Source organism: Scomber scombrus, chromosome 3 (assembly GCF_963691925.1).
Source record: "Scomber scombrus chromosome 3, fScoSco1.1, whole genome shotgun sequence".
Classification (NCBI taxonomy): domain Eukaryota; kingdom Metazoa; phylum Chordata; class Actinopteri; order Scombriformes; family Scombridae; genus Scomber; species Scomber scombrus.
The window spans coordinates 6707681-6720366 of NC_084972.1; the positions used below are offsets into that span (position 1 = coordinate 6707681).

General features: G+C 41.1%; 1 protein-coding gene across 2 annotated transcripts in view; it reads right to left on the reverse strand.

Moving 5' to 3' along the window:
* Positions 1 to 12011, reverse strand: part of LOC134005941 (contactin-4) — a 48393-nt gene extending 36382 nt beyond the window's left edge. The window contains exons 1-7 of one of the 2 annotated variants that reach the window (XM_062444994.1): positions 11951 to 12011; positions 5996 to 6119; positions 5481 to 5656; positions 3862 to 3957; positions 1242 to 1445; positions 603 to 705; positions 238 to 422 (exon numbers count right to left, since the gene is read on the reverse strand). In XM_062444994.1, the coding sequence (XP_062300978.1) occupies positions 238 to 422; positions 603 to 705; positions 1242 to 1445; positions 3862 to 3957; positions 5481 to 5656; positions 5996 to 6119; positions 11951 to 12011 (949 nt within the window). Of the gene's footprint in view, positions 1 to 237; positions 423 to 602; positions 706 to 1241; positions 1446 to 3861; positions 3958 to 5480; positions 5657 to 5995; positions 6120 to 11938 lie in introns of both variants that reach the window. The other variant, XM_062444987.1, reaches the window with a different exon arrangement.
* Positions 12012 to 12686: the final 675 nt, after the last annotated feature.

The window sequence follows — 12686 nt, forward strand, 5'->3', positions numbered from 1 at the left end:
TCAGGCCACTGGTTAAAAGAAACATTGAGTAAGCCAGAGGAGCTCTTTAACGTCATGATGCAAAGATAATGAGCCCAAATTAAGTCCAGATTATCCTGGCATTATAAGGCTGTTTCACACTGTGGAGAAATAAACTAAATTACTGAAGATAAAATAAATAATAAAGCACTCTAGGAGGAAAAAAAGATTAGCAATCATCTCCATGACACAGGAAACAAAAGAATACATTGTTCTTACTGTGGAATAAAAGTTGCCCTCTGGCAACATTTCGTCCTCTGCTGTTTTCGGCTACACACTCGTACACACCGGCATCCTCCGGGCGAAAATATGGAATTTCCAGAACCCCACTGGAGTGGTTGATTTTAATCTTGCCAGGGAGTGGGTTTCCATCAGCTCTTCTCCAAGTGATTGAAGGCACAGGGCTGCAGAGGTCACAAACAAAAGGTCACAATGGCCACATGCTGCTGCTCAGACTGACCAGAAGGATGGTTGCCATGTTTGTCAGCGTGTTTGATGTAATACATGATGCCTGGCCACTTCACAAATTTGACAATGTAATGTTAGGGATAGAGCTGTGACATCCTAATGTGTCTCATACTTACTTTCCTAAGGCAAAGCATTCCAGCCTCACTGATGATCCTTTAGAAACATGAAGGGTGTCAGGAAACTGAACCTCAATCTTTGGCTCATATTCACCCATCACTACTGCATGAGGAAAAAAGCAAATCACATCATTCAAAACACAAAACAGCGACATGCAGTTTCCTGTAATTCATATTGGATGTAAGAGCGCTGGCGTGAATGACACTGGCAGAGAGTGAGCGTGCGTGTTGACGCCATATACAACAGCATTTGGCTTAGCGCATGAATGAGTTTGGATTACATATCTGCCTCAGCTCAAATCTGAAGTGGTACACATAAATGGTCATGATGGGGTTCAGTATGTGTGGCAAGCTCTGTGCTGTGTGTGTGCTTGTGTGCATCTTTGTCAGAGCAGACTACATGTCTGGTTATGTAAATATGTGCCTTCATGCAGACAGAGAGGGTTTCTTGCATACATAACCCTGTATAGTTCACAGGCTCGGGATGGTGCAAAAACCTTGCTTGTAAGCAAAAGCAAAAACACTGTCACGCTCAAGACAAACGATTTATCTCCTAGGCTCGCCCTCCCTACAACAGCAAGCATCAGTTCAGTGCTCAAGATATCCAGGAGGCAGCAGAGGCAAACTGAGGATGCTTACCGTCCCTCCGCACCACCACAGGGGTTGGAGAGCTGAACTCTGTCACATTGGTCATCATGTTTCTCACCACGCATGTGTAGTTCCCTGCGTCTGAGGCTTCAACTTTGGCTATGTACAAGTTTCCAGTCCACTGAGAGATAAAACGACGGACGTCCTGTTGCAGGAAACTGCGCTGTCCGTTGAATACCCATGAATATTTTATCTCTGGAAAAAAAGAGAATAGGTCAACAATTGTAGCTTTTGAGACATAAAATAGAAACATCTTCCTACAATTCCAAGACAATGAGACAGAAAATAAATGTATATGCAGAGATTAGGAAATTAGAAAAATGTTTAGTCTCATCTTCAACTTAAGGATAAGGCTGGAGATGTGTCATACTTTTCTTATTGTCAACAAATTACATGTTAACCAACAATAAACTGATCCTACTAACAAGTACTGTCTGTGTATCCAAACGCCTGGTATAGTTTATTCCTCTGATTTAGAGCTCCATTGTTGTCCAAAAACTATATAACTGAGACAATCCAGAATATACTGGGCTGTAAATACTCATGAGTCCAACAAATGTGTGTAGAATGCCAAAGGTACGACTTACTTGTTTGAGTAACATTGGCTGGAAACTACAGTGCCCACTTCTTTTAGGAAGATACATAGCCCTTTTTAAAAAATTAAACTTGTGCTTGAGATTTACGACTATAGTAGGAACCACTGTCTTGAAGCTGAGTGCAAGGTAGAAAATTGGACACATAGACTAATGCATTGTTGGATGTGCTCTCTTCCTGAGACTAAACATTTTTTTTCCAAATACAGTACAACTTCAAAGTTTAGACTCATTTTCTCATTCAAATGAAAGGGAAGATGTGTCCAAACGTTTGACTGGTGCTGTGCATGAAATAACGCCCACCTTAAATATCGCCTTTGGTCAACTCTGACATGTGAATTTGAACCGTTGTCCAATATGAAAAAGCATCTTTACAGTGTTTCCCTTTAAAAGAGGGAAGAGCTAACAAACCCAAAATCGAGGAAGTTGGCTTATTAATTGTGCTTTATTGAACCCCCCTCTGCTGATGTACTGCTCGCAAGGTTACACATGTGTTTATTGGTCTCTAATTTACCTATTTGAAATGAACTGATTGTAATCTATATTGAGATTACAATCAGTAATATAGATTGTAATCTATATTTTGGAGGGAATATCTGTTTCAGTGGATCTACTACACTAGTCACATTGATTAACAAGGAGGAATGATGTCAAAATAAAGAATGGGAAGGAATGATAGTAATGCCAATAAAAAAAAAGTGTAAAAACACACACACAACGAGAAACACACATAAAAAAGGGAGAGTAAAGAAAGGGACAGAGATGTCTGCGAGGACTGGATAATGAACTTGGCTATTAAAGCAGCCCCGTATCATACACATGACATTCTGAAGTCAGCCCTTTTGACTGGGCAGACGGTAAAAAGTCCCACTTGCTTCCTAGAGGGAAAACAGTGAATTAAAATCATTACAGGGAAAGTCAGGGCAGAAACTGACAGACCTTTCATGATTAGGGACTATCGGAGACTGGTTCTGTTTAAGAGCTGCAGTCTCACAGCAACAGAGGACTTGCAGGCACATAATCTCATGTCCTCTGACAGAGTTTAACTCTCAGCACGGCTCCTTTTAGAGCACTTACCTATTGATTGATCAAAGAAGCTTTAGATGATTCCTCTTTTAATAAGGTGCATCACTGTATTCCTCCAGTTGTGCATCAACAAGCATTAAAGAAGCTTTGACATAATTTAAACCTTGTGGCTTTACAAAAAAAAAAACCTCCATTTAGCTGTTTTTCAATTTTAAAATACCTCAAGCTAGCATTATCGTGTAGTGCAAATCCCATCATATGTGTTACTACGGTCTGTTTAAGATGAAAAATAAGAGATGGAGGCTTTTAAGGGGAGGGATGGAGGGCTGGATGGCAAATTGCTAAAGTGTGGAATCCCACGTGGCCGCAGGATTCCACTGGAAACAGAGAGTGGAGAAAAGCTGGTACACTGGCGTGAAATTGTGCTGGTGGGCACCGAATGGCTGCAGGAGTGCGGACCACTTTGAGGGTCTGCTAATCAGCAGCACACAGACACATGAGCCGAGTCACAGCTGTGCCACAGGATAAACGCTCCCCCGGCCACAGCCGCCACCAGCAGCCTTTATTACCCACAGATAACCTGCCCACATCCAGGGGAAAAAAATGACAGTTGGGGGAAGTGGAGCACTGGAGACTTTATAGATGACAGCATGGTCACAGATCATATGGGTGAGAAAAGTGAGCTCAAGGTTAAGAAGTGTGAGGCTATGAACTATAGATGTGAAGGCATGGGGCTGGGCAGGTGGAGTGGTGGCTGATCATAAAAGTTCCCTCTCTGACAGATAAGGAGAAGTGAGTGGAAAACAGTGTGTCAGAGTTTGAAAAGCGGAGCAGCGAAAAGAGAAGGTAGGAAGGTATAAAAACAAAAGAGACACAGGAGTGTTACAGGGAGATAATAAGCAGCAGAGTGAGGAACAATAAAGACTGCTGAGGCAAGCAGGAGTGTGAAACTACAGCAGACAATGCAGAAGAGTTAGGACAGAGCAGTGTACCTCCATAATGGGGTGGAGGGCCACAGAGCAGAACCACAGCTTGACCCTCTCTCACCGATACCGTGTTCCTTGACTTCCTGCTGAAGTTCTGCAGGACTGTTGAATATAAAAAGAAAAGAAAAGAATTGACAGCTTTTCACAGTTTGACAGCTGTAATAACTTTCATTCTGCAGAATATTACCCTGTCTGTTCACATTGCTTACAAGTCAAACCTAAGAGTCCCCTGTTAATATCACAGAACGTGCAAAAGATCGGGCAGAGGGCGTGCAAAAATGCCCCCCGACAATCGAGCTCGAGATTACTTTCACCTTTAATTAAATGCTGCTGTGCTGTGTTAGAGAATAAACAGCGGGAAGACATATCAATCCCAAAGTCTTAGAAATACCAACCGAGTCCCTGGAGGGATGAAGCAAATATCAAATCAGAACTCAACTGATTAAAAACTCCCCAAATCAGGACATACCAGCCCTCATTCCTTCACTGCTGCGACAGGCTAGGATTGACGAGATACCACAGCCTCAGGCATAGCAGTGGGCAGCCAGTCAGGGAGAATTCAAAAAAAAAAAAAAAAAATCTCCCTGTATTTGAAAATGTGCCGTGGATGTCTTTGCAAGGCCACTCTTTGGTGTTAAATGTATAATGAAAAAAAAAAAAGGATTTGAAATTAAACATTTCCTTCAAGACTAAAAGTTTATAGCTCAACTATTAATGAATCACTAATACGTTAGCATATTAAAGGACTAGTCTGTGGGATCTAGTGGCATCTAATGGTGAGGTTGCAGATTGCAAACAAATAAATAGCCCTCCTCTTCAAAGCATGTAGAACCTATGGTGGCTGCGAGATCTTCTCAAAAGCCAGTGTTCGGTTTGTCCATTCTGGGCTACTGTAGAAACATGCCGGTGCAACACGGTAGCTTCCGTGGAAAAGGACCTACTCCCTATGTTGATATAAAGGGCTCATTCTAAACAACAAAAGTACAATAATTCTTATATTATGGGATTACACACTAATTAAAACATACTTGAATATTACTGTATACTACTGAGTATTATATTCCATTAAGTCCGTTCTGCTAGATGCCACTAAATTTACTAAGATACTACTGTTATCATTTTAGTATTGCTGGTATTACAAATGTTAACAATATTTAGCTCAAAGTACAACTTAAACTGGCATAATTTTAGGTTTTTAAGTATTGTGTCATGAAATGTTGGATTTGACCAGTTGGTGGCGCTGGATTATAAATCAGCAAAACAAAGTAATTAGTGATCTTCCTCTGGGGACTATAAATTAGTTATTCTACAGTCATCTAAAGATTAAATACATTACCATGGCTTCTGGGATCTTGTGGAGAAGCCCTACTCTGGACAATTTGTATATTATTTTCAGTTATGCATACAATCATAATAAATATTTAGACAAACAAGGAGGGTTGAATTGAGGACAACTGGACTTGGTTGAAGATACTTGAAGAAGTTTAGGCTCTTATCCAACAGACTTCTTCACTGACCTTGATTCAACTCTCCTTGGATAATAATATTTAGTATTCTTCAGGGGGGGAAAAAAACACACAGTCTTACAATATGCATAGTAAAAAAAATTCCCTATTTGTACTCACATGCAAACTGGACCTTTGCTTCCCTGCTTACAATGGTCCCAAATGAGTTAGTTGCGATGCACTGATACACTCCTCCATGATTGATGACATGAGGGTTATTGATCAGCAGGTTCCCCTCTACAAGGCTGTAGTTTGGATCTGACTCTGTGTTTATTTCTCTCCCATCCACTTTCCACCTGCAAATAGATGGCAAAGCAAAAATTATCATCAAACACACAACTGTGCCCAATTACTGCATTTACAAATGCTAGGATAGACACCTCATTTTCATTTTTTCTTTCACTGAATATTTGGAAAAGCACCAGAAAACATCCCACGACAACACACATGCTTAAAATTGTAATTGCCTTCATACTCATAATAAATGACTACACTCAAACATGAATGTAGGCAATATAATAACATGGCATGGTATCACAAAGAAGCTCAATAGAGCATATTGCACCACATATTCACTGATACTGTACACTGTAGTCTCACTTTATAGACAGTCAAAGTTCAGGCGGAATACTTACCTATAACGTGGAGGTGGGTTTCCCTTTGCTTTGCAATTAATAAACACCAGCTTATCATCAGTGCTCAGTGGGAAAATACTGTCACTAGGCTCCTGTGTGAAGACAGGACCATGGCGAGCATTTTCTGTGTCAAAAAAACAAAAAAACATTAGCCGTACAATGGCACTGAGCAAAATGACTGAATTAATGCAACACTCACCACTCAGCACTCAGGAAACTGTATATAAACTCTACACCCTTATAATTAGCTGCCAACATGGCTCTTTGAGTGGATACTGCATTTAATAAACGCTCTTATGCACATGTCACGTAACAGATAACGCAGTGTGATGAGAGAGCAATTAACTAAAGATAACCCTGTAGCACGTTGGCTAACAGGCATAGTCTATGCAATGTAACACACGAATCATGAAGCTGTCTTTTATATATTTGCCTTCAATCACAGTCAAACTGTTTATATGCACAGTCATTTTAGTACCATGAATATCTTGATACAGGTTATTCTGGTGATTCTGATGGCAGTTGACTGACATTTGAGGGGCGGTATTGCTAGGAGATGCCCGCAATTTCTGTGATACAAATTGTCTTTTTTTCCCTCCTCTTTTTCAACCAGCCCACACAGTATTGTTTCTGTATTCTTAACAATTGAAGACAAAGTCCCCCTTAACAGTTCGTAAAACATTTGAGAGCAAACATTATGCCTTTAAGTTTGCATTACGCTCAGAAAGTGGAAGCTAAAAAGCTAGGCTAACTAGCTTCTGTTTTTTGATGCAAATGTTAGCACTAATTACCACTCCATGTTACTTTTCATGTTATTTGAACATTTGCTGAGTCACTGGCATCTCGTGCAGACACTGTAATTGCCATATTATAGAAATGGAGGTGTTTGGCTGATCTGTGACCTCAGCACTGCATATCCTGTGTATACCATGATTCCACCCACTACACAGGTTGCTCAAATCACAGGTGCAACCAAACAACACATAAACAAGTGATATTATTAGCTATTTTTCTCTGCCCACACAGATATTACATCAATCATACTACCAGTAAGTTATCAACAATGTCATTCTGAACATGCTGATTTCTTAACAGAGAACACTTATTCATTTCACTATACTCGTTTGTTTGTTTTGTTTGGACCATAAGTTAAGTTTAGTAATCAAACTTTGCGGACACTTACTATCCCGGGTTTGTTTGTGTTTGCATATTTAGTTATAAGTTAGAGTTTATTGGTTTAGTTTAATGTCACAAGTTTAGTATTTTCTTTCTTTGTTATTCATATACTTACATGTGCTCAGGAGACAAAGGGAGGAGGCGGCCTATGTTTCCTTGATTTATAGACTGGTGACATCATTAGTGATGTCACTAGGGAAGAACCATGTGGAGGGGGGTCTTAGAATTATTGTACCACATAATAAGGGTGGTGTTTTGATTTAATTTAAGTTTAGTTGCAGATGGACTATAAGGACACTCTATAAAAGAGATGCCATGTGACTGTGATGTAAATGTTAATCTTGTTGGTGCTAACCTGTTTCAGGAGGGGATCAGGACTTACCTGATGAGTGGTATAGTCCACCTTCATGCAGAGTACAGGCTGATGAGAGCGCTATATAAGCAGTAGCTTTAAGACTGCTCAAGGAGAGACTGCTTTGGTAGTGTAGCTGTGTACACGTTCCTTAAATTTGATTTCAGTTATACTTATGAGTTAAGTTAACTGTTTAGTTTTGTTTTGTATATATTTTCTGGTTACACCTGTAACACTTTGTATTATAATAAATGACCATGGGACAACTGATCAAGCCTTCTGTGTCTGCCTCCTACTAAAGAGCGTACCACTTTGGTCGGCCTGTACCACAGATGGTGGCAGTGGTGGGATCCAGGCCAGTAGGAGGCAGCAAAGAAAATGTCAACCGGACAAAAGAAAGCTCAAGCTACGGAGGGTCTTCCAGAGGCATCCCAAGATGTCAGTGACCAGCTGGGGGCTGCAGGTGGTCAAGCCCAGGAGCAAGTAAGTATGGCTATACTCAGTGGCGCAAAAAGTGGGTATGCACTATATGCGGTGCATAGGGGCGCCACAATTGAGGGAGCGCCAAAGCTATGGGGGGAACATTATTTTGAGTCGGCATTTTCTGTATTTAACAGCGTTTGTGCATGTGTAGTAAATGATATGATCAATAACAGAGGCACGTCACTGATTAGGCGCCCGTCCGCCTTCCTCCCCCGCCCCTCCGCTAATCGCCTCCCCTCCGGTGCGCCCTCGCGCAGCAGTCCCAGCTGCAGTCAGAGCAGAGAGGAGACCCACACCACTCCGCGTCCAGACTGCAAATGAATTGCGCAATTCCACCCCGCATAACAGTCTTTTGATTAAATTTAATATTCTAACATTTAACAATACAGAACAAATTGATTTAAATTTTTAAAAAAAAACAAGAATCAACATTAGAAAGTTCATTTGTAGTTCTAAACATATTTAGATTTTTTTTAACTCACTTTTTGTCTCTCCCAAGACGTTATTCCTCTCTCATAAAGTGTCCATTACAATTACATGCAAATGGAAATTTTAAAAAAGCTTTTCAAAGTGGTTGAAAGACAGTAGGTAAGTTATGTCAGTGTATCAAGAGGAGGCTTGTAAATATTCAGGTTAGCTAAAGCTACTAATAAAACGACAGGTTACTGTTGTCTTGCAACTGTGTACTGATCAGTATTTACAATATAACAGATCATGACAAGAAAAATAAAGGAACTTGTTTGTGGTTATTTTGTTGTTCAGACAGTTATCATTTTTTTTAACTACATGGTGAATCATAAAACAGATAAAATATAGAACTTGGGAGTGATACACTTGAGTTTAATGTCTCCACTCGGATATAACGCTACAGTGCTGTTGTGATGTATCTGATGAGTCTGATCAGATGCAGCGTCCAATCAGTAACTGATATCCAATGCAATCCTTGCAATGTATCTGCATACACCTCAGAAAGTAGGTAGTTGCGCCCCTGTCTGTACTGTCAAGTCTTCTTCAGAGTCTGATGCAACAGCAGGCTGACCGTGATCTCAGGACAGAGCAGGAGCGCGAGCGACAGGTGGAACCGAATCCAGCACCAGTTTGGCCAGCTTCAGCATGAGGTGCAGAAGGATCGTCAGCTGGTGATGGGAGCTTCAGCAACCACCTCCACCACATCCATAGAACGTACAGCTGAGCCACCTAAAATCCCAACAATCCAAGTTATGCCAAAGGCAGAGCTGCTGCAAGGGGCTAATGGAGCACAGCATACCGGTCTGGTGAGGTTTCCTGGCTGGAAAAGCCCCAAGATGCAGCCATACCATGAAGGTGAAGATATTGAACATTATTCAATCACCTTTGAAAGAATTACTCATGCCTGTCAGTGGCCTCATGATGAGTGGGCTCTTCACCTAGCTCCATTGCTAACTGGTCGAGCTCTTTCTGCATATGTTGTTATGGACATTGATGCAACTATGAGCTATTCAAGAGTAAAAGGTGCTGTTTTGAAGAAGTTTGAAATCAGTGCAGGGACCTATCGTGTGAGGTTCCGTTCCAGAGTGCCAGCAGAAGAGGAGACACCTAAAGGGCTTCAGGTCCGCCTTAAGGACTTATATGCGAAGTGGATGGCTCCAAATGAAAAGACAAAAGAGAAAATTGGAGACACCATCATCATGGAACAGTTCCTCAAAGTCCTGAATCCTGAGCTACGCACCTGGGTTAAAGAGAGGGACCAAAGACCTCCAAAGAAGCAGCAGAATTAGGTGAAGCTTTCCTGGCTGCCTGCAGTTCATCAAGAGTATCTCCCCGCCCAAACCCAGCCCCATGTTTGATACACAAAATATTCCCTGCAAGGAGGCACATGTGGTCAAACCTCTCCCCAGCAGAGTAGCTACCTGTACCACATTCATATACAGAGTTAGAACACAGAAACATGTCTAAGCTGTATACATGTCCAAAGTAATTATAAAGATTGACAAGTAGCTCAGCTGGTTAATTCAGTTATGCTTCATCTGATTATGATCTTAATGCAAGTGGGATAACTTGGTTAAGGTGTTTACATGAGAGTTGCAATATCAGAGTATTGCCTTACTCTGGCTTTAATCTAATTATTAGAGAGCCTGTAAAGCTGTTGTCTATATGCATGTTATGTGTGCATGTGTCTGCTCAGTCGACCTTGTTGTTTTGGTTAGCTCCAGCCAAACTATCAATACACAGGAGTAATTAACCGATGTTGCTCTAATTACTCCTGTGAAATCTAGCATTTCTTCAATAGATGCACACACACACTAACTCACACACACACACGCTGATGTCCACCCTCTCATTCCTGTGTCGCACACTGAGCTGCACACCTGCGTTGATTTGAAAAACGTTTCTTTTTGTGTACTTGAGATGCTTTTTTTTTTTTTTTTTTTTTTTCAAACACGCCTCTAACCTTGACTAGGACAAAGAGTGCTCCCTCCCACATCGTCATCATCATCCTAATGAGAGTGGGAGTCTTTGCCTCAGGTAAGGGCCTTGTTTTCCCCAGCCTCTCAGGGAGGCGCTTCAATTTTACCCTGGTTACAGTGTCCTTTAAATTAAACAAATTAATGAACCTTTAATAGGCGGGCTATTTCACCTGGGAGATGATCAGGTGGTTTGTGTGTATGCTTGAAAGCGGGTCTGCCTGTAAACACACCGACTGCACTGACCACTAACACAACTGAGCCCACACATACAAATTACACCTAATTAGGCTTGGTGTGAATTCATCCAAAAGTAAGCTCAATAGCAGGTATATGTTTGGACAGTACAGTGTGTGCTGCCATGTGCATAACCCTTCAATCCCTACTCTTGCTTTCGCAGGCTGAATAGACATACTCCTGTGAAACTGCTGACTTGAGATGAGATGCTAAATCAATGGAAATTGAATCATAAATAACAATACAATAGACCCCACTCCATATACTGTATAAATTTAAATGCATTTGTTTGATAACTTGTAAACGGTTGGCTTGAGTTCAGCATACAGTATATCCGTCGAATGTGACTGTCGACGTTAAACCTACTCAGTTGACTGGGCTGCACTGGGTTAGCGTACCCAGACATTAAGTGAGAGCTCATACAGAGAATTTAACACTTATCTGTGGCTCACGCAGGTATTTGGGAACTGAAGGTTAATGTTATTCTGCTTTTCTCTCAGTGGGAAGGAGCTCCTCCGCATACTGCGGATCAATGTTGTTGAGAATGAAGTACAGAATAAATTAGTGTATTAAAAAAAAGGGGAAAAAAGAGTTAGTGTGGATTTTTATAACGCTTGCCACAGTTCATGTAAGTGGCAGCAGTTGGACATAAAGCAAGAAAATTGCATAATAAACCAGGGGAGGCAGTGAAAGACTGGAGAGTGAATTCTCTCCTATAGGTTAGTTTTCTCTTCAGATGTAAATCTAACACTGAGTCATGTTTATCAAAGGGTTGCCCAAAAGAAAGTGTGAGAATTTAAAGTCGGGTCGCTCTTAACAACTGAGATCATAATGTCATCATAGGAGTAAATTGGAACAGGATGGGACAGATGGGGTGGGGGTGGGGGTGGGGCTGGTGGTAATGATATTGGTGAGGCTGGTCAATCTTTGAATGACAAGAGGTTGTTTCTCTTTATCCTGTTACAACTTCATCCTGTTAGATAACCGCATCAATAAATTCAAATGTCTGGCTGTGCGGGTCTTATTTCTAAGCTCTAAATCTACTGTTTTGGCCATGCCTTTGCATCATTCTTTGCAAACTTGATGTAGATTTTACCCAGATACAAAAAAAACATTAAAATGATGATCCCTTCTGAGACTGATATCTTTCCTTTTCAATTGAAATGATAACCTACACATGCATATGAAAGAGGCGAACCCTCCCTGTGAGAGATATATGCATATCAGGTGTGTCATGAAAGGCGACTCGACTTGGCATCTCACCAGCCAGGCACTCCTTGAGTGACAGAAGGATTAACAGTTCCCATGGCAACAACATCTTCATTTTCCAAGGTCAAAGAGTCTCCTTCTTCCCATCCAGTTGCCAGAGAGTGGAGAACGCTTCTTGGGTAAACCCTCCTCCTCTGTTTGGCTCTGGAATTAAAAAAAAGAAGGGCAAATAAGCAGTGTAAAGATGAGGAGATGCAGTATACTTTAAGCCTTCTGGACAAAAAAAAAGAAAAACAGGCTGGAACTTGTGGAAAATCGGTGAGCCATTAATAATTCATTCAGCCAAATAAGCAGAGCCAAGATCCCATGCTGAAGGGCCCGCTAGCAGCTGATACTGGGGAGCTGATATTTAGTGTATACATACTGCTGCTACACTATCTCCCAGGAGCAAGTCAAGCAAGAGAAAGTAGGGAAAAGAAAAAAAAAAAACACAGGCTCACAGCAACAGATGAGCAGAGCCTCCTGCCAAAGGTAACATTCAGCTTTTCTGAGAACTGTTGGTTCAACATATTTACTCTAGCAAATTGTGTGATGTTCTAAGTGTACATAATATATCACAGGGAATGCTAATGAATGCAGACCGACATACTGAACAGAGGCAGAGAAATGATCCTACTGTCTGCAAATCATTTAAACCACTTCAAAACATGCAGACAGACATCGCATCTTCCACTGATCATGACGCCAGGAACTATTGATTTACAACTACAAATGAAGCTTTTAGAACTTT